This window comes from Culex pipiens, chromosome 1 (assembly GCF_016801865.2).
Source record: "Culex pipiens pallens isolate TS chromosome 1, TS_CPP_V2, whole genome shotgun sequence".
Classification (NCBI taxonomy): domain Eukaryota; kingdom Metazoa; phylum Arthropoda; class Insecta; order Diptera; family Culicidae; genus Culex; species Culex pipiens.
Genome location: NC_068937.1, coordinates 48,775,781 through 48,803,464, shown reverse-complemented (window position 1 = coordinate 48,803,464; position 27,684 = coordinate 48,775,781). Strand labels below are relative to the sequence as shown.

The window sequence follows — 27,684 nt, the reverse complement described above, 5'->3', positions numbered from 1 at the left end:
ACTATTACAAAACTGAAATTGTTACTTGGGTTGATTAGAAAGGGTATATTTCCCCTAAAATTTCGCCAAGGCCTTCGGATAATTGAATCTGAAAAACGGTTTACCTTATCATCTTAGACTGCAGTCCAAATTTTATTGCTGTACATAGCTATTTTGGAGAGCTTTTGTACACTTTTTTAAAACATGTCCACTTGGGCGCCCCTTGTTAACAAAAAAATAGTAGTTAATATTTATTTTCAAAAACACTACGGTAAAAATATTCTAAATATAAATGTATACATTTTGGCACCCCAAGTGTTACGTAAAATACATTTTTGATATTTTAATCCAAATTATAAAGATATTCCGTAGTCTTACTTAAACTTTTGGCACCCTACTAGGAACCCTATCTGTTTTAAATACATGATAAGGATTTTATATTAACACGACAATTTTGTATAATCATCATGTATAATTGTATAAGATTCGATTACCCCATGTGAAATATGTCAGTAGACTTAGGACAATCCAGGCTGGAATGTTCTTCTTATTTAACGTAAATATATTATACGTCAACAGTCGCAATTAAAAAAATAGTTTTCAAGTACGGACTTCAACGTCGAGTAAGTTCTTATAAACACTAAAGTTCAATTCAATCATTTTAAATAACAGAAGTAAAACTTAAAAAGAAACTATTTTCAGGTGAGATCGTAAAGTGCAGCGCTTTTTTTTTTTCTTTGAAAAATACCAATTTTCAAACAACGTGAGTGCGTGAATTTAGCAGGAGATATGTCAACAGCTAACAAGTCAAAAGAAGAATCCAAACATTCATCCAGTAAAACCGGCACAGTGAACACCAACAAAGTCATGGCACAAAGACATCCAAAGAGTAGCATTTTGTCGAGCAAAGACTGTACCCAAAACAAAAACGGAAAAGTAGACGAAAAACACAGTCATGAATCGACCAACCAGAGTGACAGCTGTTATCAGTTTACCTTGCCCAGTGCTTGTTTAACTTGCTAGTCAGCCAGTGTTGTTTATTGTGGATTGCAGAGAGCGAGGAAAAATTGTGCATTTCGCCTCGACCATCGGATTTGTGAAATCGTGTTCTGGCCTACAATGTAGACATTGGCGGGGTGCAAGCTTGTCCAGAGAGCGGATCCCTCAACACCATCGTAGTACCTACAACCACCACCAGCTCAGGAGGTGAGCTTTTGCGGAAGGGTAAGTAGAGAGCATTTTGGAATGGTCCAGGATGGGCTTCCAAAATGATGGCGCGTCGGAGAAGGACCAACCTCGGGAGTACCTCGGACTGTCTACGACCATTGCCCTGCAGCGGCTCCACGACGACATCGAGACGGTGCTGGCCGCGTACGAGGAACGGTACGCCAAGCAGAGGTTGGTCTTGGGTTTTGATATGCATGAAGGGTAGAAGGTGCTGATATCGATTATTCCCAGATGGTTCCTAAAGTTCCGGTCGGCGCTCGTCGGTAACATGACGAGTGCACTTAGTTGGTTTCCCATGCTGGCAACGGCAGTCCTGGTGGTGGCGTTCGTCGCGATCGGTTACTACTTCTCGGCGGGATTTCTTCTGGTTTTGCTAGTGCTGGCCATTTTCATCACCGTTCGGGAGAACAACCTGCGGAAGACGGAGATCTTCCGGAAGGTCCGCAGCGTGCTTGGGGATATCAAGGGCGGAACGGAACTGTGCCGGGAGTGGACTCCGTTCAACTATCCACATCAGTGCAGTCCGTTGTCACCTTGTGTGACCCTTCAGTGGACGTACCGGGACGGGAAGATCGTGAACCTTCCTTGGGCGTTGCTTGTTAGAGGGGATCACATAGTCATGCGACCAGGGCAGGTTTCCCCCGGAACATGTACGGAGATATCTGGCAAGCGATCCTTCAAGTGCGGTGAAACCTACGGGTTGACCAAGCCGATGGAACCCCCGAAGAGACCCATTGCACGAGCTCCAATACCCGATCTAACCTGCGTCGTAGAAGTCACCCCGTACCTGGACAATCTCCGTACTACGCTGGACAACTTCCTGAACCGTCCAACGACAATCATCAACCAGCAGCGCCACCTGCTCATAACCAAGTGCATCCAGCAGTGGGGATTCCTCGTGGTTCTGTTACTCACGCTAACCGTTGGTGCCCTGCGCTACCTTGGCTTCTACTTCAACGGAAAAGTCCCCACAAACTGGCGCAACGTATTCCTCCTAAACCCCGCAGCCGCCTTGCTTCCGATCCTTCCCCTAGTCTTCCCGATGCTCTGGATCACCATCAATCTGTGGGGAACGGCACGACTCGAAGCCCTCCTATCAATCCCCCAGTCCGTGATGCGTGCCGAGGTGCAAAAATCCTTCCAAGAAGATCTGGACACCCCGACCGGCGATCTGGACCACGTCAAGCTGCCCCGACGGATCGTCACGTACTACTGGTGGCAGCTGTTCACCGGTCGCAGCGAGCTGCTCAACCGAAGCGCAAACGTCGTGCAGGTTCTGGGGTCGATTACGGTACGCAATCTCCTTTGAATAACCTCAATAATCAACATTGAAAAACTTCCGTTGTAGGCCCTCTGCTGCGTCGACAAGAAGGGCATCCTGTCGTGGCCGAACCCGACGGCGGAGAAGGTGTTCTTCCTGCGGAATGGATCCGGCGAGGAGGGCCACCACAACTCGGAACAGTCCGAGCAGAGCAGTTTGAACTCGCAGGTTTGTTTGCGTAAATGGTCAGAGTATGGATATTGGACTGTTACACATCCAAGGGAGATGACACTTTGGCTCGGATCTACATTGGGATCCTGTTAGATCCAGTTTTAGGAGCTACAAATTTTGAAAGTGTCCCCTCCTTGGAACACACGGTTGTTTGTTGAAATTACTCGAGAGGTCAGTGATGGTGTAAATTGTTACTAGATAAACAAGCAACACAAAGATAAAGCGAATTAGTTGATTTGTAAACATCAGCGCATCCTGCTCATGTTGATGCATGTTTAGATATCAGCTGTCAACTTTAAATAGGGCGTAAGCTTAGATGTAAACATCCTCTAATCCCGCTATCACCCAAACATAAACTTTAAATTGCGAGGTGAATTTTTTTGTTTACATTCTGGGTTACGCCATTTTCAAAAGTTTCTCAGGCAAATTCTGTTGGCAAACGCCGTCCGGATGCACGAAGTGACTTGTTTTTTTTTTTTTTTTTTTGACTAAACCCTTAAACGTAAACCATATAAATTCGTTGCCGGATCTGTCCCGGAAAAGATCCGGCAGCTATTATTACAATTTGTATGGTAGAGTGGAGTCGAAAAGGTGAATCTATGTTGCATGTGACATAACCAAACTTTTCGGCAACCTCAGCAAACGTCAAACCAGTACAACAAATCAACAAACAAATCCAGCAAAAGCGATGGTTGACTGTGATAGATTTGACAGTTCTATAATAAATTTTTCTGTTTTTTCATCCTTATTGGTAAATTTTCTTCAAAATTCAAAAACTTTAAAAAAGAACAACAAAATTCCGGTGCAAAAAATCCTGCTGAATGCATTTAAATAAATTATACATTAGGATGTAACAAAAATGACTTTTTGGCGGGCATTCAAGGGTTTGTTCCGGTGGGCATACTAAGCCCAAATCCAAAATATGAGCTTGATTGGACGTAACAGGAGCTGGCGCTCCGCCCATCAAATTTTAAATGGGATTTAACCCGTAAAAAAAGATTTTTTCAAGGTCTTTACAGAGCTCCAGGGTGCTCCAAATTTCAAAGTTATATATACCAAAAGATGCGCAAGGATCTGGCCTACACGCCAATGATGTTGAAAATAAACGCTTCAGTGGCCAAAATGCCTCAAAAAGTGACATTTTTGAAAAAATCTTTTTTTACAGGTTAAATCCCATTTAAAATTGAAGGGCGGAGCGCCAGCTCCTGTTACGTCCAATCAAGCTCATATTTTGGATTTGGGCTTAGTATGCCCACCGGAACAAACCCTTGAATGCCCGCCAAAAAGTCATTTTTGTTACACTCTATTATACATCCTCAACATCACTGATCTCTTAAGACAATTTCAAAACAAACAAAAAAATACTTTTAAACACTTTGCACCGATCCGATTGATTCAAACGACACAAAACCTTCAAATTATCCCTAGAATTCGACCAATTTGCGCAAAATTTCGTCCCCTTACCCTACCGAACACCACCACTCCTTTTGCACTGTTTAAGTTGCCACATTGAACTCCAACTAAATTGAACTGATGATTTAAAAAAAACAAAATGTGATAATCTCCTGTCGCTTTTGCAGTGCTGCCAGGAACACTACCACCCACTCTCGCATATAATCGAGCTGGTACTCATTTTTTATCTCCTCTTAGTCACGTTTTAGTGATTTTTTGTGTTTTTCGAACTTTGATGTTGTTTTCTTCCTTCCAGCGAGTTGTTTTCGGAAAATCAAATAACCATACCAAAACAAAACTAGGCTTACTCTAAATTTCTGTGTGAAAGTTTTACCCCGAAATTTGTTAGTAATAGTTGATTTTTCGGTTTTGTTTTTTTACGAAATATTTTTGCTGTAGAGTTCACAAAAGGAAGGTTCCGGAGCGATTGCCGAAGTGCTGGATTTGACCCACGATCAGCACAGCCCGTTCAAGCTCGAGTTTGACGATCACGATTACAAAAACCACCTGAGTTCTCTGAAGCCACTGGGTAAGATTTTTATTTGTGTAAAGAGGGTGTCAAACTAAAAGTGTCATTTTTCGTTTCACAACAATTAGTGTCAAACTATCGGGGCTTCAGTTTAATGTATTTTTTTTGTCTAAAGTGTTTCATAATTCCTTGCCATTTTTAAGTATTTTTATTTGGATTTGTCTTGTGTTTATTTGTTATAGTATGGGGTCTATTCTTTTGCCATTTTTAATGATTCATATTTTTCAGTCAGATTTTTATATATTAGCTTTAAAGTTAAAAAATGCATATCAGATTTTTAAGCGAAGATGTCATTACGAATGGTGCACGCACGAAATGTCAAAATCGCGCAGTGGTACCAACATTAGAAAAAAAGTGAGGATGTCATGCCATGGGACTCTTTTTAATGTTGGTACAGATGCGTGATTTTGACATTTCGGGCGTGCATCGTAACGCCATCTTCGCTTAAAAATCTGGATAGTCTTAGTCCGAAACAAATAAGAAAATACTGCATATTTAAATATTCTACAAAAAAATATAACAGATAAAGTTGTAAAAACAAAGGTGCCCGTTGTTATGTTATAGACATGACCAGAATGATAAAGAACATCGGCAGATAATAAAAATACAAAAAAGTCTGTTTAAAAAAAAACAATAAGCTCAATTTAAAGCGATCCTGTCAAAGTATCAAATTTCATGCTCGGTATAAAAAATCAAAATTTTTGTTACTATTATTGACCAAACATGCATGTTTTCGTGAATGTAGCCTTGTCCACAGTTCCAAATTATTTTTTTGTTAAAGAATTGTTTGACCATTTTTTTGCTGTAAATTATTTCCCTATTTTCCAATTTGATGTCAGTCCAAAAATCCCCTCACTTCCATCGACAGGCCTCGCGATTCTGGTGAACACGTGCTGCCCCCTGACGCAGGCCCACTACGCCAAGTTCTGCGGCCACGTGACGGCGGTGGCGATGCTGGACAAGGACTTGGTCCCCGTGACCAACCGGTATGCGATTGTAGAGTCGAGTTTGAATAGTTTTATGCATGGGTATGTACTAGGCATACCAAGTTGCTAATTTGGTGTTTGCTACTCATTTTACTTTTGATTTTCTTTACTTTCCTTTACTCCATTTTTTTCCTTACGTTGTGTTTCTTTTATTTTTTGAGGTGATGATTTTTGAAGGTTTTAAATGCTATTAACTTTGTTGATGTAAAAAGACATGAACTTCTAAACTAACTTAAACAAAAGTCTTCAAAATCACATCACAAAAAATAAGGATCAGAAATCAATTTCCTTTTTTTTTTTATAAATTTTAAATGTTGCAATAATAAGAGTTTTTAGCAAAAAGTAGACATCAGGTAATGTGTAAATCAATGTTTTATACTAAAATTCATTATTGTTTCGAATGGATTTGGGCAAAATCGATTAAATTCTTGCTACATTTGTGGTTTTTCAATTACTGTTTTCATAGCATCTTAACTTATCTATGTAGTTTTTATTCATCTGTTTCACGCTATGCCCTCATAGGTTTTCTTCTTTTCTTTAAAAGTTTGACAATTTGAATATTAAATGACTAAGCTGTGTTCAGTGTTTTATGCAAAATTTATTAGTTTATTTTCATATTTTTTCGCAGTTTGTGCCATTTTCAAACACTTTGTAATTCTAATAATTTCAGCTTTTTAGAACAAAATATTACCATTAATTGCATTGCGTTTCACAATTAAAACTCAACTTCTTTTTTTTCGATTGGCTTTGTTTGGATTTCTGACCGCAAAATTGAACGGCGCAAAGCCGTTCGTTTAAATATCCCTAATCTGCCCCCCTTGAATTCCTCATCCAAGTCCTCCCCCTAACCCGACACATTCAACTGAGAGCTTTCCGCGATCTACATTTGTTTTTCGCCCACCAAATGCAGTCGCTGTCTTTGCGAGCTGGCCCGCCAGATTGGCTTTACGACGCACGCTCGGGACATTTTCAACCTGGAGGGACAAATTTCCAGCTATCGGCATTTGGTAAGACTCAGGGAGCTATTACACTACGGCAAACAAACAAACTCGCACTTTTTGACAAGTTTGCGAGTTTAGGCTGGTATGGAGATCGGAAGAAAAGGGGTCAAGAAACAGCTTTACGAACAGCAGAACAAAGGAGAGGGAGCGTTTTCTTGGGGCTTTTCTTCACCCTCTCTGGCTTGCTTTCGCTGCCGCTGCTGCCCATTTGAATTTTTTCTTGACCGATTCCTTCCGAAGTGCATACACCGCTTTTGGCAAACTGTCAAACACGAAAAAGTGCGAGTTGGTTTGTTTGTTTGCGGTAGTGTAATGGCTCCTTTATAATGAAAATATTACATATTTATAAAATTTTATCATTTTCCTCAAAGTCAAGATATTGAGCATTAAAGCAAAACAATTTTGTCAATATTCTCACTGTTTTCTCTACTTTCTTGATTCGTAGCAAGAGTAAACTGGAGCAAGGCAGAGAAGGTTGGAGAAGGGATTTGCTCTTTTGCTCGCTGTCTTGCGCTGAGTGGATACGAATGAATCACAAAACATGAGAATCTTTGCATTTCTTTATAAAAATTATGATTTTTTCCTGCCAGCAACCGGACGTGGTCCGCCGTGACATCAAGTTCGCCCGCTCGCTCCAGCTGGCCGCCAAGGTCAAGGTTCCCTTTCCGCACTCGCTGTCGGTGGTGATGCGCGAAATGCCCGGCGGCTCGCTCCAACTGCTGACCCAGGGCACCGCCGACATCGTGCTGGACAGCTGCGACGACTACTGGGACGGCCAGGACCTGCACCCGTTGACGGAGAAGGAACGTAAACGGGCGCAGGAGTTCTACCAGAGGAGCGCCCTGACGGCGTACTGTACGGCCTTTGCGTACAGGCCGTTGAGACACGGGATTACGGGGGCGCTGTCGGGGGGGATCGATGGGAAGGTGGCTTACTTGGAGTTGCCACCGGAGACGAAGAATCGGAAGGACATGCAGATCAACAGGGAACGCTTGCCGGAGTTTGATCGGGGCGGTGCACCGTTGACGCACCACTCGATCAGTACGGATTCGCTGCTTTTTACGGAGAACAAGGAGGAGGACATTTCCGACGTGGACGGATGTTACGAGATGCAGAGCCATCAGGTGTTTATTGGCATGATCACGATGCAGTACCAGGCACAGACGGACATTGTCCAGCTGATCGAGCGGTTGGAAAGGGCTTGCATTCGGTTTGTACACTTTAGCAAGGAGAACGAACTCCGATCACGGGTGTTTTCCGAGAAGATGGGTTTGGAATCGGGGTGGAACTGTCACATTTCTCTGCTGAGCGATAACGACAGTGGAGTTCCTTCACCGGCGGCGAAACAGTTCGAGTTCAAGATAACACAGTCCGGATCGAAGGAACACCACAGCCAGGTCACGGAGGAGAACGAGCTGAACAAACTGCTGCCGACGCTGGAAGGGACAAAAGCGTTGAGTTCCTCCGCACCGGGCGCCATTTCGAACCCCGACTCAAGTCTGATCGTGCACAACCGGAACCCTTCGATGGACCAGTCGCAGGACAGCTTCGAAATGCGAGACCTGCGGACGAACCATAGACGAAGAACTTCGCAGGACTCTGCCATGGACTGCGCCGCTAATGACGAAAACTGCCGCTCGTTGAGCTGCCTTACCGACAGCACAGAGCAGAGCGCTCCGATCAACTTTGACATGTCGAACCGTGCCAAATTGCCCCGAGGAATCGAAAACATTCGACCGCACCTGGAGAACGTAGACAACGTGCCGCTGCTGGTATCGCTCTTCACCGACTGTTCGGCGGAAGCGACCAAAGAAATGCTCAAAATCATGCAACAATACGGCGAAATCGTGGTCTGTCTCGGATCGTCCGCTTCCAATGCCAACTCGGAGATCTTCCTCCAGGGAGACTGCTCGCTAGCTATCGAACCCCTTTACCCGCAGGTCTGCCAAGACTTTCCCGCGTACACCGAGTCGAACATCTACAACAATAAAGCGAAACTTCGCCGAACGCCACGCTCCAAACTATTCCGCTCGATCCCCGATCGCATCGTTACCATCTCACCCATCTACCTCAGTCGCATGCTCAATTCGATCTCCTGCTCGATCTCATCCTGCCGGGACGATCCCATCTCGATCGTGTCCGTCATCGAACTTTCCCGACGCTTTCTCCAGGGCCTCTGGAGTTGCGTCCAGTTCTGGGTGTGCTGCGGAGTATCCCTCGCCGTCATGAACACCATCACCGCCATCTTGTCCCTACCCCCGATGGTCGTCCCGCATCACGTCCTCTATCTCCAGTGCTTTGCCGTCCCCCTCATTTCCCTCTCCCTGCTCCGGATAGAACCCGATCCGGCCATCATGAAGCGGGCCACCGGCAAGAAGCAAACCTCGATCGATTCTCGCCTGGTGGTCTTTGTCCTCTGGTGTTACGGCATCAAGTTCTCCCTGGTCGTTTTGCTCCTCGTCATCTCGTACTGTTCCTTCCTCTCCCATCCCATCGAAATCTTCTCCGACGACGAGCTGGCCGTGCCGGAAAACTTCCACCAAGATCTGTCCGTAGCGCGTAGCTTCATCCTGCTCGGCATCGTGGTCCATTTCGTCACCATCTCGACCTCCTTCGTTCACCGGGACTACACCACGTTCAAGCGGAGCCCGCTCACGAACCTGTGCTGGGTTTCCGTCGCCGCCGGGCTGCTCCTGTTCCATCTGCTCACCATCGTCGTGCAGGTCTGCACCGACGACTACTACTGGCAGGAGATGAACCGGGTCTGGCCCATCGTACTGTTCCTGATGTTGACCTCCCTCCTGACGCTCGCGCTCACCGAATTCTTCAAGTGGGAAGAAATCAAGTAAGTAGCTTACCTCAATGTTGATAGACGTTGAACTGACTCAAGGCAATTCGACGTTTAGAGGTAACCTAAAGTCATGCTCGCAAACTGTCAAAATCAATATTTTTTTCTCTTAAAACAGGGTCAACAATCGGTACATTCGCCGAGCGCGGTTGGACTTTGGCACCAAACTGGGCATGAACTCGCCATTCTAGATAAACCACAAACAAAACTAGCTTCTTTCTAATCTATACAAAGCAGAAAAAAGACTATCAGCAAGCAACTATCAAAAAACTGTAGCAAATGTTAGATTTTTAATCCGCTAAAGCTGTGCTTTTGAGATTTTTTTTTACATATTCTTTGCATCATTTCCATTTCTAAACTACAAACATTGTGTACGTACTGTATATTTATGAAATAGTACTTCTATTTAAAGAAAATATTTTTTGTCAGCAAACCTACGAAAGCAGTCCAGTTTATCAATATTTACATCTTTTATGTATTTTTCCAGTTAGTGTTTGCACATCCACGCGTATTTACATCAGACTGTGTGTAAAGTTTGTCAAGTCGTGTTAGTAAAACAGAAAAGTAGTCCGTTCGAAACAGTTTGGAATATAATAAAAATCTATAACAAATCATGTTTAAAACTTTCCTTTATTGAGAAAATCATGTATTCATCCGTTCACAAACTCTTGAGCCAGCTGAACCGCGCCCACTTTGAACGCCATCTTGTCCGTGTCGTTCATTTTCGCGATATCCGGCAAAAGTTCAAACAAGAACAGCGTATCTTCGTCCTCCCCGTCAAATTTCAAATGTTTATGCCTCTGGATGGCCGCTACGGCCGCTTCCCGCCTCAACTCCCACTTCTGCGGCTTCTTTACCAGGCTGATCTTCTTTGCCGCCGGTTCCGAGTCGGCGCCTTCCGGTAGCTTCAGGTACGGCTTCAAAAATTCCAAATGTTCCGCAATGCCGCTCTGCCGCATCGCGAAACCCTTCTGCAGACATTTGGTGTACGCATACCGCAGGCTCCTCCAGTGGTTCTCGCAGTCCTGGGCCGTTGCTAAATTAATGGGGAAATTTTGAAAACCATTGATGGAGACTTAAAACAATGACATCATTTTTTTGTCAAAGTTACTGTCTCACGAAATGTTGAATTTCGTCTAGTAATCCGATCATAATATTTACCTTTTTTGACAGTCAAAATGGTAAATATCATGATTGGATTACTAGACGAACTATTGTAAAGGTAGCTACAACGTCTCGTTTGACAGTTAGACACCTCTCGAGTTATTTGCTTTGACTGTGTTATGTCAAAGTTAAGGTAAGGTAAGATGTCACTAACCTCCACTCCCCATCATTTCAGCCACATTTTTCCAAACATCTTGATGCTCTTTTACATTTCCGTGCTGGTAGAGAATAGGATGATCACGAACGAGGTCGACCAACATTATGGTAGTCTCTAGGGTGGCCTCCTCACGGGCTGCCAACAGTGGGGCCATAAACTTTAGGTCCTGCTCGAGCCCCGCCGGTCTCATTTTGTAGCCTCGCTTCAGGTGGTAGCTGTACCGCGTTCGCAGTCTGCTCCAGTGGGCCGTGCATTGCTCCGGAGAGTCTAGAATGTACGGAAGTTGTCAAACAACACGTTTCAGCTGGTAAATCCAGCCCTGCGTTTGACAGATGCATTCTCTGCAAACCAATGCAAAGTATGCTCAAGGTAAGGCATCTGTCAAATACCAAAGCACCAACCTCCGTTCCCCATTCGGGTGGCCACCTCCTGCCAATCGTCACTGCTTGCGGTGGACCGGTTATCGAAGTACAGGTGGGGATACTCTTGCACGATTTGCGTCAATTTTTTGCAGTACTCTAGCGAATCCTCCGGGTTATTTTTGGCCTGCAGTTCGGCTTTCGAGCGGAAAAAAGGCCTCATAAACCCAAGGTGCGGCTCTATTCCGTACGGTGACACCTTGTAACCGAACTTGACATGGTTGCGGTACGCGTTTCGAAGGACTTGCCAGCGACGTTTGCAAATGAAGCCAGTTGCTACAATTTGGATTTAGAATACAAAAATTCAAACTTGTTTGAGCTTTTGTTTACATTCAAGCATTATCACCTCCATTTCCGACTGATTCCGCTATGAGGTCCCATATTTCCTGTATCGGCCCGGAGTTGTTGTAGGTTGTGAGGCCATCGTACAGCGATGGGTACTTTTCGACATTTTCTACTAAAATTTTGACAGATTCGAGACTCCACTCGATACTCATTGTTATTGCAAGTGTTATTGTATCTTGATTCTGGAAACGCACGTACAAAAAAAAATGATTCAGTTATTTGTTTACAGCACAATCATATTTACCTATCCTTTTTAAACTTTCAGATTGATGTAAATCTTTTGCGGTGTAAATAATGAAGACTTCTTACTGAAGTAAAATGTTGTTTGTTGTGAAACTGTAAATCAAAACAAAAAGAAACCTAAAGATTCACTGAACGAATAATGTTCATTTTAGAATGAATTGATGACAATTTTATTCGAGCTTATGATTAATTTAAACAATTTTGAAAGAATATATTAAAAATTTTCTATATTTTATTTAATGGTTCTAGTTAAAAATACTTTAATTAGAACATTTGAAAAACATTTTCTTTAAAAATACACAAAAATTGCGCCAAACCGGCCAAATGTATCGAAAAGTTCATCCAAATCAACAAAATTCATTTTCCTTACAAGTGTTGGTGAAAAAAACATTTATTTTGTTTACAGTTTTGTATCCTTCAACTCTACGCTGTCGTGCAAACTTGTCGCACGTCGCTTTTTGACGTTCCGAGAATAACGTGCACGCAATGTAAACAATAACAAACACGTTTCGTTTGGTTGACCATTCTGTGCATTGTCCTGAAGTTTGGTTGAAATTGGTAGCTGGATTTCCGAGTTATAATTGGAAATGTTTACGGTAGGCGAGCTCGTACTTGTGTCAAACACGTTCTGACCTGAAATCCCTTTGGCCAGTTGTCGCACTTACATCACTTTTCAAGCTGCGTCAAGATAGCACGACAAGATTGAAACTTCATTATGAAAAGTAACAAAAATGCACGGAGTTTTTTTCCCCGTTTTTATTGAATATCTCAGGAATTAAATCGAATATTGGGGATATATGAAGGTTAAAAGGTGGGCATTGTGAGCTGCACAAAATGGCGTTATTAACTCAGTTTGACCCAAAATGCACGTACGACATGTTAGCACGACAGCGACGAGCTGTTTTTGATTTGTTTACTGGCATTTTTTTTTTTAGTTACCTACTTGATTCACGTCCGTAATTGACAACTTATCGAGCAATATGTTCCGAAATGTGGCTCAAAAATTAGATGTTAAGTTAAAACATAACATGGAATTTAATCTAAAGCTTGTTGAGCTAGTACAACAGAATTCTTCGCTTTACGTCCACGAACCCATGCGCACCAATCAACTTCAAACGTGGGAAGAAATCGCCGAAACCCTGGGTGGTGAGTTGAATTTTTGCTCTTGAAAATATCCTTCTGTGTTTAATACATTTCCAACCTTTTCAGTGTCCTGCAGATACACACGAGCCCACTGGCGGTGGCTCCGCGTGAAATATGCCCAATTCGTCAAACTTCGGAAACCGGACCACCCAGCCCAGATCGAGTCGCACATGCACTTTCTGAGGCCACATTTGCGTATTCAGAGTCGCACGCTCGCTCCGCCGCCGCCACCGGTGGCAGAATGGAACCGGAAACCGTCTACGCCGCTCGTGCCGAGAAACACACGAGTTGAAAGCTGCGCCCATCTCGGGTACGACCCGGGCGATCAGGATGCCGCGTTCTTGCTGAGCATCCTTCCCCACCTGAAGGTCATGACCGGGCAGCAGCGAAGGCAGTTCAAGATGGGCGCTGTGAAGTTGAGTGCGGAAATGCTTGCAAGCTAGTGGTATTTCATGAGTTTAAAGCTACAACATATAAATTAATAAGGCGACCTTTGTGTCTGAACTAAAACGTAACCTTATCTACCTTAAAGCGGTATACGCACATCGGAAGGCACCGGTCAAGAAAAATTTCAAATGGGCAGCAGCGGCAGCGAAAGCAAGCCAGAGAGGGTGAAGAAAAGCCCCAAGAAAACGCTCCCTCTCCTTTGTTCTGCTGTTCGTAAAGCTGTTTCTTGACCCCTTTTCTTCCGATCTCCATACTAGCCTTAAGCCTTTTCTCAAGTTGGTAAATAATTTTCAGTTGCGTGTAAGTGATGCCGATTTCTAGTTTTGTTTAACGAAGACACCAAATCGATCAGAAAATCAGTTCTCAAGATACAGATATTTGAATATTTAAATAGCATTTTTGTATGGACTGCTGTAAAAATTGTATGGTGACCTGGATGAATGAACTACACTCAACCCCCGGTGGTTGGTCACTTTTTCGTTTGACACTTTTTTAGTTTGTTGGTTTGTTTAGGTTGGTCAAAGTCAAACTAAAAAGTGACGAACTGTCACTTTTTACACGGCGCTCACGCCGAGGCTCACGCACACTATCAAAAGAAACGTTTGGTAGTGTATGTGAACTCCGTATAAAAGGGGTGTCAAACCGTTGGGGTTTGAGTGTAATGATGCAAAATGCCTTTTATGGTCATAGGAAAAGTACATGCAAAGTTAAATTCAAATCAATTGTATTGAATTCAATTGTTTTCACTAAATTGAATTAAAAAATACAAAAAAAAATCATTGCCCGAAATCTCAGATAATTTCTGAAATAAGTAGAAGTGTAGAGTCGCAACCGGGACTCCTTGAGACACGACATTCCGGACGCAGCACCATCGCTACCGATCAATAACCTCCCAACCACCCACTGGCCGCATGTCCGCTTCCTTCGTGTCCTATTTCGGATTCCGTCTACTGGTTCCAGCACAACTCAATCAAACTCACACTTTCGCGCTGAACGTTTACTCTCCACTGTACACACTTCTGTAAGAACTAGTCTGTTTCGGGTTAGTTTTACCGTTCATTATATTTATAATATTATTATTATTATTCTACAATAAGTTTTCGTGATTTTTTATTGCAATCAAAGTTTCTCGGAGTATTGCACCCTTGAAACTATTAAAAACTTCAATTTAAGCTTTTGTATTTAAAGGAATCTTTTTATTTAGAATGTATGATATTATTTGAAAATATTCAATTCGCTTTTTATTACCCATCCAAAATCTCCCGCACAGCCCTGATCGCCTCAATCCGAAACAGTCTATTCTGGGACGCGCTCATCCGCCCCATACCTTCCACAAATTGCATCACAAACATCTCATCCTCATCGACCGGCAGGCCCTGCTCGGCCACCGACCCTTCCGTAGCGAGATACGGCTCCAGAAAGCGCAACTCTTCCTCGATGCCACGCGGATGGAGATCTTTTCCGTCCCTCAGGTGGCGCTGGAATCCGTCTCGCAGTTTGAGCCACTTTCGGAGGCATTCCAGGGGGGTTGCTGCCTCTCCCATGCCCTTCGCCACCGCTTCCCACGCGTCGGTTTTCGCGTGACGATCGGAACCATCGTACAGGCAGGGATAACTCCGAACCAGGTCTATCAGTTGCCTCGCAGCCCTGTATGCGTCCACCCGGTCCGGAACGCGGTACTGCAGGAACGGAATCAGGAACCGAAAGTGCCTCTCGATTCCCCACGGCCGAAACCGGTAGCCCTTTCGCAGGAAGATGTTGTAACTGTACCGGAACTTTTCCCACCGGCGTTTGCACTCTGCTCCGCTGGCGGCACTGGCCGGATAGGCTTCCCGCAACTGTTGCGCTACCTCCTCCCACAGGGTTGGTCTTGATTGGGGATGGGTTCCGTTGTACAGATAGGGTCGCATACGTACTAAATTCACGAACGTTACGTTGTAATCCAAGCGATCCTCTAGCTCCGGTCCTTCCGCGTTCTTCGGCCTTACGATTGGTGTGAGAAAGCTCAGGTGCGGTTCAATACCGTCTGGCTTTACCTTGTGGTTATTATCTCTTACTTTTCTGCATAACGAGGAACGAAGCTTCTTCCACCACTTTTTACATTGCTCTGTTGTTGCTAAAATCATGAAAAAATAGTTTAAATTCGTGTGACAACTGCCTCACCTTCAGCATCACTCACCTTGCTGCGTTAAACGCCGTCAAGATATGCAATGCACAAGGTGTGCTTTCTGTCATACGCGGTGAATTTACCTCCTGTTCTGGCCGCCACTTCCTCCCAAGCAGCAATGTGGGCACCGGCATTCCGGAGGTATTTGATCGTCCCGTCGTATATGACGGGATGTTTCCGGATGAGTTCAACGAACTGGATAGTGACTTCCAGGCTCGATTCCATCGGAGCGCTCAACAGTGCAACAAACCAAAACAAACTGTGTTGTTGGATGAACCGCCGGTTGAATGTTCATTCAGTGTGTGCAGCTTCAAATGAACTTAGAACAAAGTAAACACATTTTTTTCGTTGCAATGAATTTTGTTTATATTCGAGCATCAGCTACGCGAATGTATTCGTGAACACAGGTAATTCCTTATGAGACACTAGTGTGAGTGTGTGAAACGTCATTTTACTCTTTGCTATTTAGTTCTTAGTTAACAACTATAACAGGAAGGTTTTAGTTAACAAACATTACGGTGAAATAGTACAGTACCTATTTCATATATGCTGTCTTTATTATTTGGAAACTTTTGAAACAACAGAACACCGGAATTCGAATGGTTTTTGCTATTTCTACAATTTGTTCAATTTATTCCTTATGCCAAACCTTTAATAGTTCAATGTCAATCAGTTTTGAGGATATTTCATTGCTAAACTTTTTTGTTTGCTTGCAGGTCAATTAAACACTCTTATATTACGGATAGATAACTCGGAGTGGCCGTAAATAAACCGAATGGATAAGAACGAGCTGACTCTGGCGATGGTAGATGCCATTGAAAAGTATCCACTTTTGTACTCCGGTGTGGCCCACTTCAACGCCCGTCGCGCGGAACATATGCAAGCTTGGAACGAAGTGGCAGCGGCCGTCGGTCAAGGAGGTTAAACGAATACAGATGACTTCAAAACGATTTTTCAACATTTTTTCGTCTTTTAGTAAATGCAACTTACTGCAAACAACGCTGGAATATCGTTCGAAGAAATCACACGAAATTTTTACGGACAGGTCGTAATACCATAAAGATACCTGGCATTCACGAGCGGCTCAGTTTTCTAAATAGCTGGATCAAGTCAAATCAAGACAAGGAAGCAAAAAGATCTCAATTACGTAGCTTAGCGTTTAATATTGAGTTAGTCAAACTCGTGGAACAGCATCCGTGGCTTTATAACGATCAACCAAGGAGCAAAGCAGAGGATGAAGAGGCGTGGGAAAAAATCGCTAGTATCATGAGCGATGAGGGTAATTCAATGTAATGTAAATTTACGTAAACATTTATTAAAAGGTTTATTTTCATAGTTTCAGTAACTTCCGAAGACATGAGAACACAGTGGCTATCGCTGCGTCGAATTTACGTCCAATTCATGCAAGATAGCCCCCAAGATAGTCCTCAACGAATCGAATCGTACATGCACTTTCTAATACCGCATTTGAAATTTCCAATCAAGCCAAATTTCGTCCCCAAATCGGTGGAACGTTCCGATCTGCCGACAGAGTCGGAAATAGCACGAGTCGAGGGTTACGACCACCTCGGGTACGATCCGGGAGACCAGGATGCCGCTTTCCTGCTCAGTATCCTGCCCCACCTGAAGGCCATGACCGGCCACCAGCGAAGGCAGTTCAAAGTTAGAGCAGTCACGCTAAGTGCGGATATGCTAAGTGATTTTAGTTGATTCGAATTAAGTAAATTTATCATTATCAAGTAAGTTAGATGAAATATATTGCGATACAATTAATAGATGAAATACCATACTTAATCCACGTTTTGGTGGTCTGTTATAATATCTAAGATCCGGCTTCAAAAAAGTGTATAAATAAGTGCTTTTAATAGGATTGTCAGATCCTGAATCTTTTGGGATCACTGGAAATATCTTTTAAGTACATTTCTAGAAATCTAGATTGGGTTTCATACAAAAACCAGTTCATTTCAGAAGTTTTAGAATTCAGAAAAATTTTTTTCGAGTGATTTTATAACTTTGTTAAAATAGTTATTAGTTACAAATAAGTGACATTAAAACATTCAGCTTAATGTACTTTTTTGAAAATCTGTTCCAAAAAGTTTGTTTGGCTGAACAATTACTGGATACATTTCGGCGCGAACAGATGTAAACAGACCTTTAAAATTCACGAGGTTTATCCGGCATGACGCGGTCAAGCTGAAAGAGAGTTATCTAAGGCCGAGCTCACAAACACTAGCACACCATTTGTTTTGCTAGGCGGTACAAAATTTAACCTCAATCTTTTTCGTGTACGTACACGCAATACATGCGCACGTAGATAACTCTAGAGTTATCTAAGCCCGTCTCACGCACACCAGCACGCCATTTGTTTTGCTGGCTGGTACAAAATTTAACCTCAATCTTTTTCGTGTACGTACACGCAATACATGCGCACGTAGATAACTCTCTAGTGGCAACTTTTCGTGTGCGTGTGAAATTTGTTTTGGTTCATTTGAGTTCGAAAGTTCATTTAGCTCATCTTGTACAGGTAAACTTTTGTTGAACGCGTTGAACGAGTTTGAAGTCTAGGGGAGCGTTCTTTTATTACCGAACGCAAAATTTGATCCCCTCTCCCCCTTTCGTAACAAATCGTAACAGATGACCCAGTCGGCCTGAGTTCGATCCCAGAAGGTCCCGGTGGCATTTTTCGAGACGAGATTTGTCTGACCACGCCTTCCGCCGCACGGGGAAGTAAATGTTGGCCCCGGTCTAACCTAGAGGTTGGGTGTTAGCTCAGTCCAGGTGTAGGAGTCGTCTCCCTGGGTCTGCTTCGGTGGAGTCGCTGGTAGGATGCAAGCTAAGGTGTAAAAAGGGTTTGAAATCGGACATCGCCTTCGGACACCAAGTTTCGAGTAGAAATCTCGCAATCGAGAACGCCAAGGCAATGCTGTAGAGCGAATAATTTGATTTGATTTGATGCCCATCAGCTATCGTTCATCTTGTAGCATGAATGCGCAGGGTAGGTTAGTTTCCCGTTTTGCCACTAATTCTCTGGTTTCATTATTTCATCCATCATCAGTGGAAGATGGGAAAACGACACGATTTTTGGTTAATAATTTGTAGTGTACAATATTCATTTGGTGAATGCGAACTCTGATGAATTTTGAAAGTGATAAACAAAACGGACCATAATAATAAACACTTTGTTTACATTTTAAAGTAAGCAATGGTCATTCGTAACAAGAACGCCAGCAGCAAGTTATTTAGATTTCAGGAATAAATAGGTAAAGCAATTTAAACTTTTGAAAAGATACTGCAATAAAGTGTTTGAACATCACTCTGTTATAGAATCTCAACAACAAACAGCAATTCAATGGACACAAGTGTTGAGTTTACGTATGCCTTAATAGAGGCAGTTCGGAAACGTCCAATCTTGTTTTCCGACGCGCTAAATTTTTCAAAAAGGCGTCCACAATACGCAGCGGCATGGGTGGAAGTAGCCAAAGACCTTGGTTTGGAAGGTAGGCCCTCCTTCACACTGTACACAGTTTTCCTAACCGTATTGTACACATTTAAGATCATGTCGCAAATCTCAAGGATCGATGGAGAGTTATACGATGCGCTCATGGCAGATATCTCCGGGTCGGGTACCGGATGCAAGTTCCCGGGATTCACGATAAATTGAGCTTTCTGAACCCGCACATGGACATCAAACCGAAAGAACCGAAAGATATCAAACCTGAAGATAGTTTGGAGTACGCAATCAAGCTGGTGAACTACGTACGGCAGTATCCTTGCTTGTACGATGGAAGTAATACTTTTGCAAGACCCGAGGCTTGGGAAGCGGTTGCGGCCAAACTCGGAGGTGGAGGTGAGTTTAGTTTGTCATGAATTTTGAAAATATTTAGTAAAATTCATTATGTTTCAGCAACTGCAGAAAGCAGCATGCTAACGTGGAAGAAGATTCATTATTATTACAAGTTCCACCTGCAAAAGGGATATATTGCTAAGCCAAAGGGAATCGCACCGTACCTTGCCTTCTTAAGGCCGTTCATGGAAGAACCAGTTGAAAATATGGAATTTAGTTTAGCAAGGGAATTGATAGAAACAGTCCAGCAATATCCCGCACTGTACGACGGCACTCAGTCTGGGCAAAATATTGTGCTCTGGAACGAGGTAGCGCAGCGCTTGGGAAACGTATTTTCGGTCGAAACATACATTACCAAGTGGGCGTGGATGCGGGGCAAGTACGAGCGGCATCTGAAAACTGGAAGCAAAATGGTACCGTGCGGAATTGAAGGCCACCTGACATTTTTGAACGCGTTTATAGCGGGCTTCGCGCCGAAAAGACCGCTCCCGGCGTCAGCTGAACAACTTGTCCGGCCTGTAGGGAAGGCAGTTCCCGCTACAGGTCGGAGGGTTGATCGCCTGCACGTCGATGAGTCGGATCCGGATGCACAGTTTTTGCTTACGTTTCTGGAATTAATGACAAAGATGAGTGAATCACAGAAAAGGCAATTCAGGATTGGTGCTGTAAAGGCATCCCGCGCGGTTTTGGATGGTGTGGTGAGACGAAAAGTTGTTAAATAAATAAATTTATTTTTTTAGATATTGGTTTTCTCAATGAGCTTGTCCGAAAAGGTATTAAAAGATCTTTCAAATTCACGAGGTTTATTCTTGGGTTCATCCGAGACTCGATTTTTGTAAGAATGTTACTGACTCTAAATTACCGTGGAACTTAGTTTGTATTAGAGTTCGAAAATTCATTCAATGAACCTGCAGTTCAGGGAAATTTGTTGAACGGACGTTTTTGTTTTGATCAGTATTGTTTACAATTTTTCAAATGTAATTTTCCTTATAATATTTGTTAATAATTAAATAAAAAGTCATTAAAATTAAGAATACTAGACACAATCGAAATGGAGTGGAGTTTTGGCAACACCGTGATGCTCGCGGGAATCGTCAAACAGTATCCCATTTTGTACGACGGAACGATCCACTACAGAAAAAGGCAATTTGCCTGGGGCTTGGTTGCGCAGCGAATAGGACAGGGAGGTAATGTTGCGTTTGACAGATCGCCACCTTTTGTGTAGTTAACTTTGGTCTACCAAGGTGTTCTAAAAATGATTGGTGAACTTTTCAACATTAACCAACTTCACTGTTTAAATTCCAGCAACCCCCCAGGACTGCAAAATCAAGTGGAGCAACTTGAAAAAGGAGTTTATCCTGGGCCGTACTTCGCCAACACCCTGTGCACTGACTCCGCATTTGAGCTTTCTGCTTCCGTTTATGAAGCAGCTGCAAACCACCGAAGAAAGGGCACTTGATCCGCTGAATAGTTTGAAGTACTTGATAAAGCTAACAGGTTTAGTTCGAGAGCACCCTTGCCTGTACAACAAACGTGGCAAGCAACTTAGGGCGTCCATTTGGGAGCAGATTGCAACGGATATGGAAGATGGAAGTATGTAACAACTTTCAGCACACACGAGAATTGTGGATTATTTCGTTATATTTCAGCAACTGGCACACAATGCCAAACCAGATGGTTGAGACTGCGAAACAAATACACCAACTCCCTGAGAATGGGAACTCCAATGACACCATACGGAATGAAACAGCATCTCGAATTTTTGAACGAGTACGTGAATGTGCAACCACAAATTTCGCAAAAACCGCCGCCACCCTTGAAGGAGAGCGAAGACGACAAGTTTCTGTACAAGCTGATTGACGTCGTCCGAGATTATCCTATCCTGTACGATGGAACCAAATTCAATCCTGCAATCTTTGAAACTAATTGGCAGAATGTGGCTAAAACGTTAGGAAACGGAGGTAAGTTGCCGAATAATTTATTCATGGCCCACATTTGATCTATTTCAAAACCCTAGCAACTGCCAGCGATTGCCGATACCGATGGCGAAAACTGCGCAAAAATTTCAAACTTCATCTGAAGGGCACAACGTTTCAGGTGAAAAATCCCGCCTTAGTTCAACGGCTAGAGTTCCTAAAGCCGTACGTGATGTATAAACGGCCTGCCGAAGATACCCACATGACGGAAGCGGAGCGGCGAGCTGGCCTGTTGGTCACCTTTGGTCGGCAGTGCCAGGCTCTGCGAATCGATATCCGGGACAGCGATACGATGCATCTGTTGAACTTTTTGCCGGACATGGCAAGCATGGACGAGGCGCAGAAGAGACGCTTCCGGATTGGGGCGGTTAAGGCAGCCCGGGAGATTCTCGGCGATGACGCGACTGACTGGAGGTGATTATTTTAATTCGTGATATGCAGAAAATCTAGATGTAAATTAATCATTCGGCATCTTTGTTTTATAACGCAATAAAATTGAAAATAACTAAAACTAATTTAAAGTGTGCGTGCATGGTTTCATGAGTTGAATGAACTTCTTGTTCGAAAATTCATTCAAAATCTGAGTTTTTAGGATGAATAAATAAAACAGCTGAGAAAATCAACAAAAACAAAACAAGTTGGGAACGTTTTGCCGCTTTCCGCTTAAAAAATGTCAACAACTAACGAGGAAAAAACGACCGAACTGGAACAAGTGGCCAGTTTTGTGACAGCGGTGAAGAAACATATCTATAAGTTCGACGGAACGTACTACACTCAAACCCCGATGGTTTGACACCAACTGTTGTCAAACGAACGAGGTCACTTTTTAGTTTGACACCCCTTTTACACGGAGTTCACACTCACTACCAAACGTTTGTTTTGACAGTGTGCGTGAGCACCGTGTAAAAAGTGACAGTTCGTCACTTTTTAGTTTGACTTTGACCAACCAACGGGGTACAAACTAAAAAAGTGTCAAACGAAAAAGTGACCAACCACCGGGGGTTGAGTGTACAACGTTAAACCTGTGGTTCTGAATCGGCTCTGGATCAAGGTGGCCAACGATATCGGCAATGTAGGTATGTCACTGAAGTTATGTTAGCGCACAAGCGTCTACTTAACTACATTGAAGAGCAGACCAAGTTACAAGCTGACTCCGTTTGGGATCAAAATGCTGTGTCTCTCCAAGGAACGTTTCGAAACCGCGCGGGCCCACTTTTTTGCGAACAATGTGGAGTTTTATACCCACGAGAAACGAAGCAAGCGGCAACTCCGCGTCGTTGTCAGAGGAATTCCATCGGCTTCACCTGAATACGTCAAGAAAAACCTCAAGAAATCGCACAACCTGGATGATGCAGAGGTGCCGCCATGAAGAAAAAATTAGAGTTAGCCTCGTCGGAGGAAACCTCGTACAATGTTACGTTCTTCAAGGGGTACACCAACCTAAAGCAGCTGAACGTCCGGAACAAGCGACCGAACGTGACCCAGTGCAGGAACTGCTTGCAGCTGGGCCTTGGAACCAGGAACTGTCACCTCAATGGGGAGTGCAACAACTGTGGGGGTCCCTACAAGACGGACGAGTGCAAAGTCTAAGCTGCCCCAAGCGTGCAGGCGTCGGAACAAAAACTATAGATCGTTCCCTCCGCTGCCGGGCGCAGTCCCGGACGGAAAACCGAAAAATCGCCCTCGACCCGCAGGAAGCAGCAAAGGAAGCACTGGCTCTACAGTTCGGCTGAGCTACGGCACATTTTCTCCGAGTACAGCGCCAGACTCAAGACCTGCAAGACCTGCTTGGACCAAGTAACCCTTGCCAGTTACATGATATGTATTATATATTAGATGTTGATCGATCCTCGGGCCTAACCTGGTCGCAGCACGTAAGAGCACGTAATAAAAATAGGTTATGAATAAAAGACCTGCTGTGATTCAAGCGATCTGTATGGAACCCGTTACTCACGAAACTGGGGAGACCTGATCTGAAGTACATCTCGGATCGTCTGATTCGTTTTGGCATCGCTGACTGACAATCGAACGGTTCCGGATTGCTGAAGAGCCTCGTGAACACAAACGACTAACGATCTCGGTCACAATGTCAAAATCCGGTGCAATTTATTTCGCGGGGAGATTCAAGAGGGATTTTTTTTCAAGATTCAAGAGGGATATTTAAGCCGATTAAGCAGGGATATTGTTTGGTAACCATTATCAGCTTGGTGATGCTTTTTGAATACTGGTCACAGAACACGTGCAACATTTTTTTAATGAAGACTTTGATCAAATATCGAATACTAGACAATATATGCGTTGAAAGCTGTCGTTGAAAAAAACTATTTTTGAAGTTTAATTCAATTATATGCTAGAAAACTAACAACCACCCACAATTCCAGCAACGCCTAAAGAGTGCAAAGCCCACTGGCAAGCCATGCGCTGCCGCTACACAGATTTCATACGCAACGGCACCCGCATGAAACCCGCCGGAATTGAGCCGCATCTGGACTTTCTGATCCCGGACGTCAAGCTGGACCCATCCGAGGAGGAAACGACCGCGAGCGGTACCCTAGCCAACAACTTGGAGTACTACGCGAGGCTGGCCGGCATCGTGCGGCAGCATCCGGTGCTGTACGATGGCGCTTACTCGAACAGCAAGCTCGATCCGATCTGGCAACAGGTGGCGGAAGCGATGGGGGGAACGACGGCGTCCTGGGCGGAACTTAAGGTGCAGTGGCGGAATTTGAGACATCGGTACACGATGTTCTTGAAGAATGGAGCGAAAATTAAACCGTACGGAATTGAGTCTTATCTGGAGTTTCTGGAGCCGTACTTGATGTTTTGGCGTGAAACGCCGGAGAATAGTCTGGAGTACAACGTGCGGTTGGTGGGTGTCATCCGCGAGCATGGGTGTCTTTACAACGGACAACGGGATGGTTCCAAGCCGGCGGCTTGGGAGGAAGTTGCCAACCGAATGGGAACCAATAGTAAGTGTTATTTCTTAGATATGGATTCCGAATCAACCTTATCCTCTTGTAGTTGAATGGTGTCAAACCCGGTGGACCAGGTTCCGAGAGCGGTACTCCCGCTTTCTGCTGGACGGAACCCGGATGAAACCGGTTGGCATCGAGTCACATCTGGCCTTTCTGGATCCCTTCCTGCGGGCGAAGCGAGTCGGGCCTCCCCGGAAGAAGTTTTGCCAAGGGGAAGACCGCGGGTTGAACGCACCGGCAGCGATTGTCGAGCGGTTCAGGTACCTCCGGTATGACGAAACCGATGAGGATGTGCTGTTTTTGCTACGGTTCGTGCAGGATATGGCACGGATGGACGAGAAGGGGAAGAGTGCGTTCAAAGTGGGTGCGAAAAAGGCTGTGCAGAGTTGTTTGCGGAAGTAGGAGACAGGGGAGTGAATAAAACGAGTTTAAAGCTTGTATTTGAGATTTTTTTTAATCTTCAGAAATTCCTAATTTTAATAAGAAAGAAATTTCCGATTTTAAACAATTGACGTGAACTTATAAAAAAACTTCTGGAATAATCGAACTCTTGTGTGAAATTTCCATGTTAAAGAAACGCTTACATTTAAATAATATCTCAAAATCTTACGTATCTAACGCCGCTCGCAGAACAGACGGTCCCGGCTTGGCCGTCAGAATGTTCCCACTCAAGGTGAGCAACTTTGCCTTGAACTTACTTTTCTGCTGATCGTTCATCTGCTTCATGTCCGGAAGCAAGCTCAGCAAAAACAGCGCGTCTCCGTCCTTGGCATTCACCGCCATGTGACTGCAACTGTTGGAATCGTCCTCCATCGTGTAGTCCTCGTCCGCGTAGCTGCTACTGCTGGTCGGATCCTGCATCGCCGACAGGGGCCGGTCCGCCACCGTTACGGTCACGTTGTGCGTACAGCTTTCGTCGACCACATTGGTGACGATCGTTGAGCCGGACTGCAAGGCGGCGGCCGCTGCAATGGCCACCCTGCCCATGTGGCCGGCGCCAGGATCCGACGATTCCCCGTTACCTACCACGGAAGGTTCGGTTTTGACTTCCGCGTCGCCGTTTTCGCCTTTCATAAACGGAACCAGGAATTCCATCGAGTCGGCCAGAGGGTACTTCTCCGGATTTGTCCCTTCGGCCAACCCATGGCGGTATTTGGTGAAGGCATCCCGCATCGTGGTCCACGTGGATTTGCACTGCGCGACGGTATCTACAACGAGTGCAATATACGGATTAGTTACAGAGCTATGAACTCTCTCGAGTCCTACTTACATCCATCACCGATATCCGCGGCCAGTTCCTGCCACGCACTCTCCTGCTGGTCGGCGTCCCAGTATTCGGCCGTGCTCGTGTCCCACAGACTCGGGAAGCTCTGAACCAGCGTGACGAACATAAAATCAAAGTCCGGATCGTGGGAGGCCATGGTAGTTTGTTTGGACGCTACCGGTTTGTTTTTGTCTCTTATGTTTGAAAGTACACGGTTATAACCAAAATGCCAAGAACGTCAGAAGGACTGTCAAACAGAGTCAAACGAGAACGCGCGTTTGTTATTACGAATGAACAGAACAAAGCACAGGTACATGAAACCGGTACAAACAAAATACTGCTGCCTACCAGGCCATAACAACACCACTACCAGCGCGCTTTGAGTGCAGATCTTCACTGAAGGGCTCTTCTTCCAGTTGCGTCAGTTGGCGCATCAGTCTTGATCTAAACTCTGACTGAGTTTGCTGTAAAAGGTTATTCTTGTAATAATTATTTCAATGAAAATCACATTGGGGTGAGCTAGATGCACTGCTTGTTTACATCTAAGGTTAAGTCCTATTGACAAGAGAAAGAAAATGTCTTCGTTTGACGATCCCCGGGTCAACTACAAGTTCGTCGCGCTGATTGAGTGCTATCCGTGGATCTACGACACAACCCACCCGGACTACGCCATAGCGGAAAAGGTCGATGCAGGGTGGCAGCAGGTGGTCGATGAGCTAGGAATCGGAGGTAACTTCCCAGCCCAAGTCAACTCAAGTCAAAATACTCAAACCGTTCGTTTCAGCTACCATACAGGACTGCAAAGCCCGCTGGCGCAACATCCGCGGACGGTTCACAAAGTACATCAAGGCGTTCTCCGAGGACAGCACAGTCACACCGTACTACCTGGCCAGTGCGCTACGGTTCGTGCTTCCCTTCATGAAGAACCGCCTCTGCCTCACCGATGCCCAGTTCGAACAGATCGGAACGGAACCCGGCGATGTTTCGGACAACAGCCATCTTTTCACGCCGTCGATCACACTCGGTGAGGTGGAAATCATCGAATCGTCCGACGAGGGTGAACTCGACCTGAAACCTGCCTGCATCGAGGAGGAATCTCTGCTCGTAGAACCGGTCAGTGAGGCGAGACCTACGGCACGGAAGCGACCATCGCCAGTGCCGGTGGAGACACCTCAACCGGAGAGGAAAGAGTCGCGAAAGCGACCTCGGACGGTTCAAGAACCGGAGCCGGCGTCCAGCTCATATCCGGCGACGTCCTCGAGTCGAAGCGATGAAGTCCGGTTCAGCCACAGCTCAACGACGATCGACTTCGATCCGAACAGTATGCAACGGGACTGTGATGTGATGTTTCTGCTGAGTTTGCTGCCGGATTTTAAGAACATGAACGAACGGCAGAAGCGGAAGTTTAAGGCGGGCGTAATGAATCTGACCTTTGATATCATGGAGGAGAATTGAGATCTGTTTGAATTTTGACTAATTTATGTTAGCGAGATAATAAAGACTGACCATTCGTTTTGACTACTTTTTTTTGTTAATTTCAAGCAAATATCTAATCCGCTGCTCAGCAAAATCCGTTTATTCATTTCAAGTGTCTTTTATATCATTTCCGATGATTGATATGCTCACCCGAATAAAATTATATGATGATTTGTATTGTCAAAACCATGAAGTTACAATAGATATTATAATATTTATGGTAAGTTTATGGTTGATTTTTTTTTACTTCATTGGAATGACGATAAAGTTATCGTAGATTTCATAGTTACAGCAAATTTCATGGTTTTGTTATTGGCAATGTAATAAATTGAAACAATAAAACTACTGTACATTTCATGAATACAGCAAATATTATGGTTTTGTTATTGGAAATCTCATAACGCATTTTTTCCAATTTTTTGTTACAGTAAGTTTCATTGTAATGTTATAGTTGCATAGTGTGAACTTTTTTTGAACGATTTTTTTAAATAATGCGAATCATGTAATAAAAGTATTGAAAATATAAAAATATAAAAATATTAAAATATTA

The 27,684-nt window shown here is 44.2% G+C and overlaps 11 protein-coding genes across 16 annotated transcripts; 8 read left to right on the top strand and 3 right to left on the bottom strand.

Annotated features, from left to right (window-relative positions):
* Nucleotides 1-840: 840 nt before the first annotated feature.
* LOC120416394 (transmembrane protein 94) lies at nucleotides 841-10,128 on the top strand. 4 transcript variants are annotated; one of them, XM_039578130.2, is made up of 9 exons: nucleotides 841-1,377; nucleotides 1,438-2,497; nucleotides 2,555-2,695; nucleotides 4,279-4,323; nucleotides 4,550-4,679; nucleotides 5,548-5,707; nucleotides 6,576-6,672; nucleotides 7,257-9,511; nucleotides 9,633-10,128. In XM_039578130.2, exons 1-9 carry the CDS (start codon nucleotides 1,235-1,237, stop codon nucleotides 9,703-9,705), a joined length of 4,104 nt encoding a protein of 1,367 aa, XP_039434064.1. In that variant the 5' UTR covers nucleotides 841-1,234; the 3' UTR covers nucleotides 9,706-10,128. The 4 variants fall into 4 exon arrangements, with proteins under 4 accessions (XP_039434064.1, XP_039434065.1, XP_039434067.1 ...); XM_039578131.2 differs by having other exon boundaries at nucleotides 842-1,377; nucleotides 5,548-5,665; XM_039578133.2 differs by lacking the exon at nucleotides 4,279-4,323 and having other exon boundaries at nucleotides 846-1,377.
* Nucleotides 10,126-11,948, bottom strand: LOC120416395 (uncharacterized). The gene is made up of 5 exons (XM_039578135.2): nucleotides 11,844-11,948; nucleotides 11,601-11,781; nucleotides 11,237-11,530; nucleotides 10,833-11,102; nucleotides 10,126-10,550 (listed from the first exon to the last, which is right to left on the bottom strand). The coding sequence occupies exons 2-5, from the start codon at nucleotides 11,749-11,751 to the stop codon at nucleotides 10,165-10,167; spliced, it is 1,101 nt and encodes a 366-aa protein (XP_039434069.1). The 5' UTR covers nucleotides 11,752-11,781; nucleotides 11,844-11,948; the 3' UTR covers nucleotides 10,126-10,164.
* A 310-nt stretch (nucleotides 11,949-12,258) lies between these two features.
* LOC120416426 (uncharacterized) lies at nucleotides 12,259-13,452 on the top strand. Of its 2 annotated transcripts, none has more exons than XM_052706241.1 (3): nucleotides 12,259-12,438; nucleotides 12,778-12,988; nucleotides 13,052-13,452. In XM_052706241.1, exons 2-3 carry the CDS (start codon nucleotides 12,823-12,825, stop codon nucleotides 13,426-13,428), a joined length of 543 nt encoding a protein of 180 aa, XP_052562201.1. In that variant the 5' UTR covers nucleotides 12,259-12,438; nucleotides 12,778-12,822; the 3' UTR covers nucleotides 13,429-13,452. The 2 variants fall into 2 exon arrangements, with proteins under 2 accessions (XP_052562201.1, XP_039434114.1); XM_039578180.2 differs by having other exon boundaries at nucleotides 12,259-12,711.
* Nucleotides 13,453-14,634: 1,182 nt separating this feature from the next.
* Nucleotides 14,635-15,917, bottom strand: LOC120416437 (uncharacterized). The gene is made up of 2 exons (XM_039578191.2): nucleotides 15,683-15,917; nucleotides 14,635-15,548 (listed from the first exon to the last, which is right to left on the bottom strand). Exons 1-2 carry the CDS (start codon nucleotides 15,822-15,824, stop codon nucleotides 14,677-14,679), a joined length of 1,014 nt encoding a protein of 337 aa, XP_039434125.1. The 5' UTR covers nucleotides 15,825-15,917; the 3' UTR covers nucleotides 14,635-14,676.
* Nucleotides 15,918-16,062: 145 nt separating this feature from the next.
* On the top strand, nucleotides 16,063-17,374 carry LOC120416439 (uncharacterized). Its single transcript, XM_039578192.2, has 3 exons — nucleotides 16,063-16,519; nucleotides 16,576-16,878; nucleotides 16,936-17,374. The coding sequence occupies exons 1-3, from the start codon at nucleotides 16,375-16,377 to the stop codon at nucleotides 17,307-17,309; spliced, it is 822 nt and encodes a 273-aa protein (XP_039434126.1). The 5' UTR covers nucleotides 16,063-16,374; the 3' UTR covers nucleotides 17,310-17,374.
* A 1,282-nt stretch (nucleotides 17,375-18,656) lies between these two features.
* LOC120416406 (uncharacterized) lies at nucleotides 18,657-20,182 on the top strand. 2 transcript variants are annotated; one of them, XM_039578158.2, is made up of 4 exons: nucleotides 18,657-18,859; nucleotides 18,924-19,096; nucleotides 19,153-19,446; nucleotides 19,513-20,182. In XM_039578158.2, the coding sequence occupies exons 2-4, from the start codon at nucleotides 18,949-18,951 to the stop codon at nucleotides 20,163-20,165; spliced, it is 1,095 nt and encodes a 364-aa protein (XP_039434092.1). In that variant the 5' UTR covers nucleotides 18,657-18,859; nucleotides 18,924-18,948; the 3' UTR covers nucleotides 20,166-20,182. The 2 variants fall into 2 exon arrangements, with proteins under 2 accessions (XP_039434092.1, XP_039434091.1); XM_039578157.2 differs by having other exon boundaries at nucleotides 18,674-18,859; nucleotides 19,504-20,182.
* A 180-nt stretch (nucleotides 20,183-20,362) lies between these two features.
* Nucleotides 20,363-21,934, top strand: LOC120416404 (uncharacterized). Its single transcript, XM_039578155.2, has 4 exons — nucleotides 20,363-20,630; nucleotides 20,749-21,036; nucleotides 21,093-21,404; nucleotides 21,461-21,934. The coding sequence occupies exons 1-4, from the start codon at nucleotides 20,495-20,497 to the stop codon at nucleotides 21,835-21,837; spliced, it is 1,113 nt and encodes a 370-aa protein (XP_039434089.1). The 5' UTR covers nucleotides 20,363-20,494; the 3' UTR covers nucleotides 21,838-21,934.
* An 18-nt stretch (nucleotides 21,935-21,952) lies between these two features.
* LOC128092438 (uncharacterized) lies at nucleotides 21,953-23,625 on the top strand. The gene is made up of 3 exons (XM_052706242.1): nucleotides 21,953-22,192; nucleotides 22,433-22,491; nucleotides 22,549-23,625. Exons 1-3 carry the CDS (start codon nucleotides 22,090-22,092, stop codon nucleotides 22,786-22,788), a joined length of 402 nt encoding a protein of 133 aa, XP_052562202.1. The 5' UTR covers nucleotides 21,953-22,089; the 3' UTR covers nucleotides 22,789-23,625.
* A 154-nt stretch (nucleotides 23,626-23,779) lies between these two features.
* On the top strand, nucleotides 23,780-24,834 carry LOC120416405 (uncharacterized). Its single transcript, XM_039578156.2, has 2 exons — nucleotides 23,780-24,388; nucleotides 24,441-24,834. The coding sequence occupies exons 1-2, from the start codon at nucleotides 23,836-23,838 to the stop codon at nucleotides 24,794-24,796; spliced, it is 909 nt and encodes a 302-aa protein (XP_039434090.2). The 5' UTR covers nucleotides 23,780-23,835; the 3' UTR covers nucleotides 24,797-24,834.
* Nucleotides 24,835-24,855: 21 nt separating this feature from the next.
* Nucleotides 24,856-25,881, bottom strand: LOC120416409 (uncharacterized). Its single transcript, XM_039578160.2, has 2 exons — nucleotides 25,665-25,881; nucleotides 24,856-25,602 (listed from the first exon to the last, which is right to left on the bottom strand). Exons 1-2 carry the CDS (start codon nucleotides 25,813-25,815, stop codon nucleotides 25,001-25,003), a joined length of 753 nt encoding a protein of 250 aa, XP_039434094.1. The 5' UTR covers nucleotides 25,816-25,881; the 3' UTR covers nucleotides 24,856-25,000.
* Nucleotides 25,882-25,897: 16 nt separating this feature from the next.
* LOC120416408 (uncharacterized) lies at nucleotides 25,898-27,179 on the top strand. Its single transcript, XM_039578159.2, has 2 exons — nucleotides 25,898-26,387; nucleotides 26,443-27,179. Exons 1-2 carry the CDS (start codon nucleotides 26,234-26,236, stop codon nucleotides 27,111-27,113), a joined length of 825 nt encoding a protein of 274 aa, XP_039434093.1. The 5' UTR covers nucleotides 25,898-26,233; the 3' UTR covers nucleotides 27,114-27,179.
* Nucleotides 27,180-27,684: the final 505 nt, after the last annotated feature.

Bases quoted from the DNA above. Each gene is read 5' to 3' on its own strand.
- LOC120416394 (XM_039578130.2), top strand. From the start codon at position 1,235: ATGGGCTTCCAAAATGATGGCGCGTCGGAGAAGGACCAACCTCGGGAG. The intron at 6,673-7,256 runs GTAAGACTCAGG...TTTTCCTGCCAG, and splicing joins TTTCCAGCTATCGGCATTTG to CAACCGGACGTGGTCCGCCG. The intron at 9,512-9,632 runs GTAAGTAGCTTA...CTCTTAAAACAG, and splicing joins TTCAAGTGGGAAGAAATCAA to GGTCAACAATCGGTACATTC.
- LOC120416395 (XM_039578135.2), bottom strand. From the start codon at position 11,751: ATGAGTATCGAGTGGAGTCTCGAATCTGTCAAAATTTTAGTAGAAAAT. The intron at 11,103-11,236 runs GTTGGTGCTTTG...CGTACATTCTAG, and splicing joins CACCCGAATGGGGAACGGAG to ACTCTCCGGAGCAATGCACG. The intron at 10,551-10,832 runs GTTAGTGACATC...CCATTAATTTAG, and splicing joins TGAAATGATGGGGAGTGGAG to CAACGGCCCAGGACTGCGAG.
- LOC120416426 (XM_052706241.1), top strand. From the start codon at position 12,823: ATGTTCCGAAATGTGGCTCAAAAATTAGATGTTAAGTTAAAACATAAC. The intron at 12,989-13,051 runs GTGAGTTGAATT...CAACCTTTTCAG, and splicing joins AATCGCCGAAACCCTGGGTG to TGTCCTGCAGATACACACGA.
- LOC120416437 (XM_039578191.2), bottom strand. From the start codon at position 15,824: ATGGAATCGAGCCTGGAAGTCACTATCCAGTTCGTTGAACTCATCCGG. The intron at 15,549-15,682 runs GTAAATTCACCG...TCATGATTTTAG, and splicing joins AGTGGCGGCCAGAACAGGAG to CAACAACAGAGCAATGTAAA.
- LOC120416439 (XM_039578192.2), top strand. From the start codon at position 16,375: ATGGATAAGAACGAGCTGACTCTGGCGATGGTAGATGCCATTGAAAAG. The intron at 16,520-16,575 runs GTTAAACGAATA...TTCGTCTTTTAG, and splicing joins AGCGGCCGTCGGTCAAGGAG to TAAATGCAACTTACTGCAAA. The intron at 16,879-16,935 runs GTAATTCAATGT...TTATTTTCATAG, and splicing joins TAGTATCATGAGCGATGAGG to TTTCAGTAACTTCCGAAGAC.
- LOC120416406 (XM_039578157.2), top strand. From the start codon at position 18,949: ATGGACACAAGTGTTGAGTTTACGTATGCCTTAATAGAGGCAGTTCGG. The intron at 19,097-19,152 runs GTAGGCCCTCCT...TACACATTTAAG, and splicing joins CAAAGACCTTGGTTTGGAAG to ATCATGTCGCAAATCTCAAG. The intron at 19,447-19,503 runs GTGAGTTTAGTT...ATTATGTTTCAG, and splicing joins GGCCAAACTCGGAGGTGGAG to CAACTGCAGAAAGCAGCATG.
- LOC120416404 (XM_039578155.2), top strand. From the start codon at position 20,495: ATGGAGTGGAGTTTTGGCAACACCGTGATGCTCGCGGGAATCGTCAAA. The intron at 20,631-20,748 runs GTAATGTTGCGT...TTTAAATTCCAG, and splicing joins GCAGCGAATAGGACAGGGAG to CAACCCCCCAGGACTGCAAA. The intron at 21,405-21,460 runs GTAAGTTGCCGA...TCAAAACCCTAG, and splicing joins TAAAACGTTAGGAAACGGAG to CAACTGCCAGCGATTGCCGA.
- LOC128092438 (XM_052706242.1), top strand. From the start codon at position 22,090: ATGTCAACAACTAACGAGGAAAAAACGACCGAACTGGAACAAGTGGCC. The intron at 22,193-22,432 runs CTCAAACCCCGA...GTTGAGTGTACA, and splicing joins GTTCGACGGAACGTACTACA to ACGTTAAACCTGTGGTTCTG. The intron at 22,492-22,548 runs GTAGGTATGTCA...ACTACATTGAAG, and splicing joins TGGCCAACGATATCGGCAAT to AGCAGACCAAGTTACAAGCT.
- LOC120416405 (XM_039578156.2), top strand. From the start codon at position 23,836: ATGCGCTGCCGCTACACAGATTTCATACGCAACGGCACCCGCATGAAA. The intron at 24,389-24,440 runs GTAAGTGTTATT...ATCCTCTTGTAG, and splicing joins CAACCGAATGGGAACCAATA to TTGAATGGTGTCAAACCCGG.
- LOC120416409 (XM_039578160.2), bottom strand. From the start codon at position 25,815: ATGGCCTCCCACGATCCGGACTTTGATTTTATGTTCGTCACGCTGGTT. The intron at 25,603-25,664 runs GTAAGTAGGACT...CACTCGTTGTAG, and splicing joins CGCGGATATCGGTGATGGAT to ATACCGTCGCGCAGTGCAAA.
- LOC120416408 (XM_039578159.2), top strand. From the start codon at position 26,234: ATGTCTTCGTTTGACGATCCCCGGGTCAACTACAAGTTCGTCGCGCTG. The intron at 26,388-26,442 runs GTAACTTCCCAG...CGTTCGTTTCAG, and splicing joins CGATGAGCTAGGAATCGGAG to CTACCATACAGGACTGCAAA.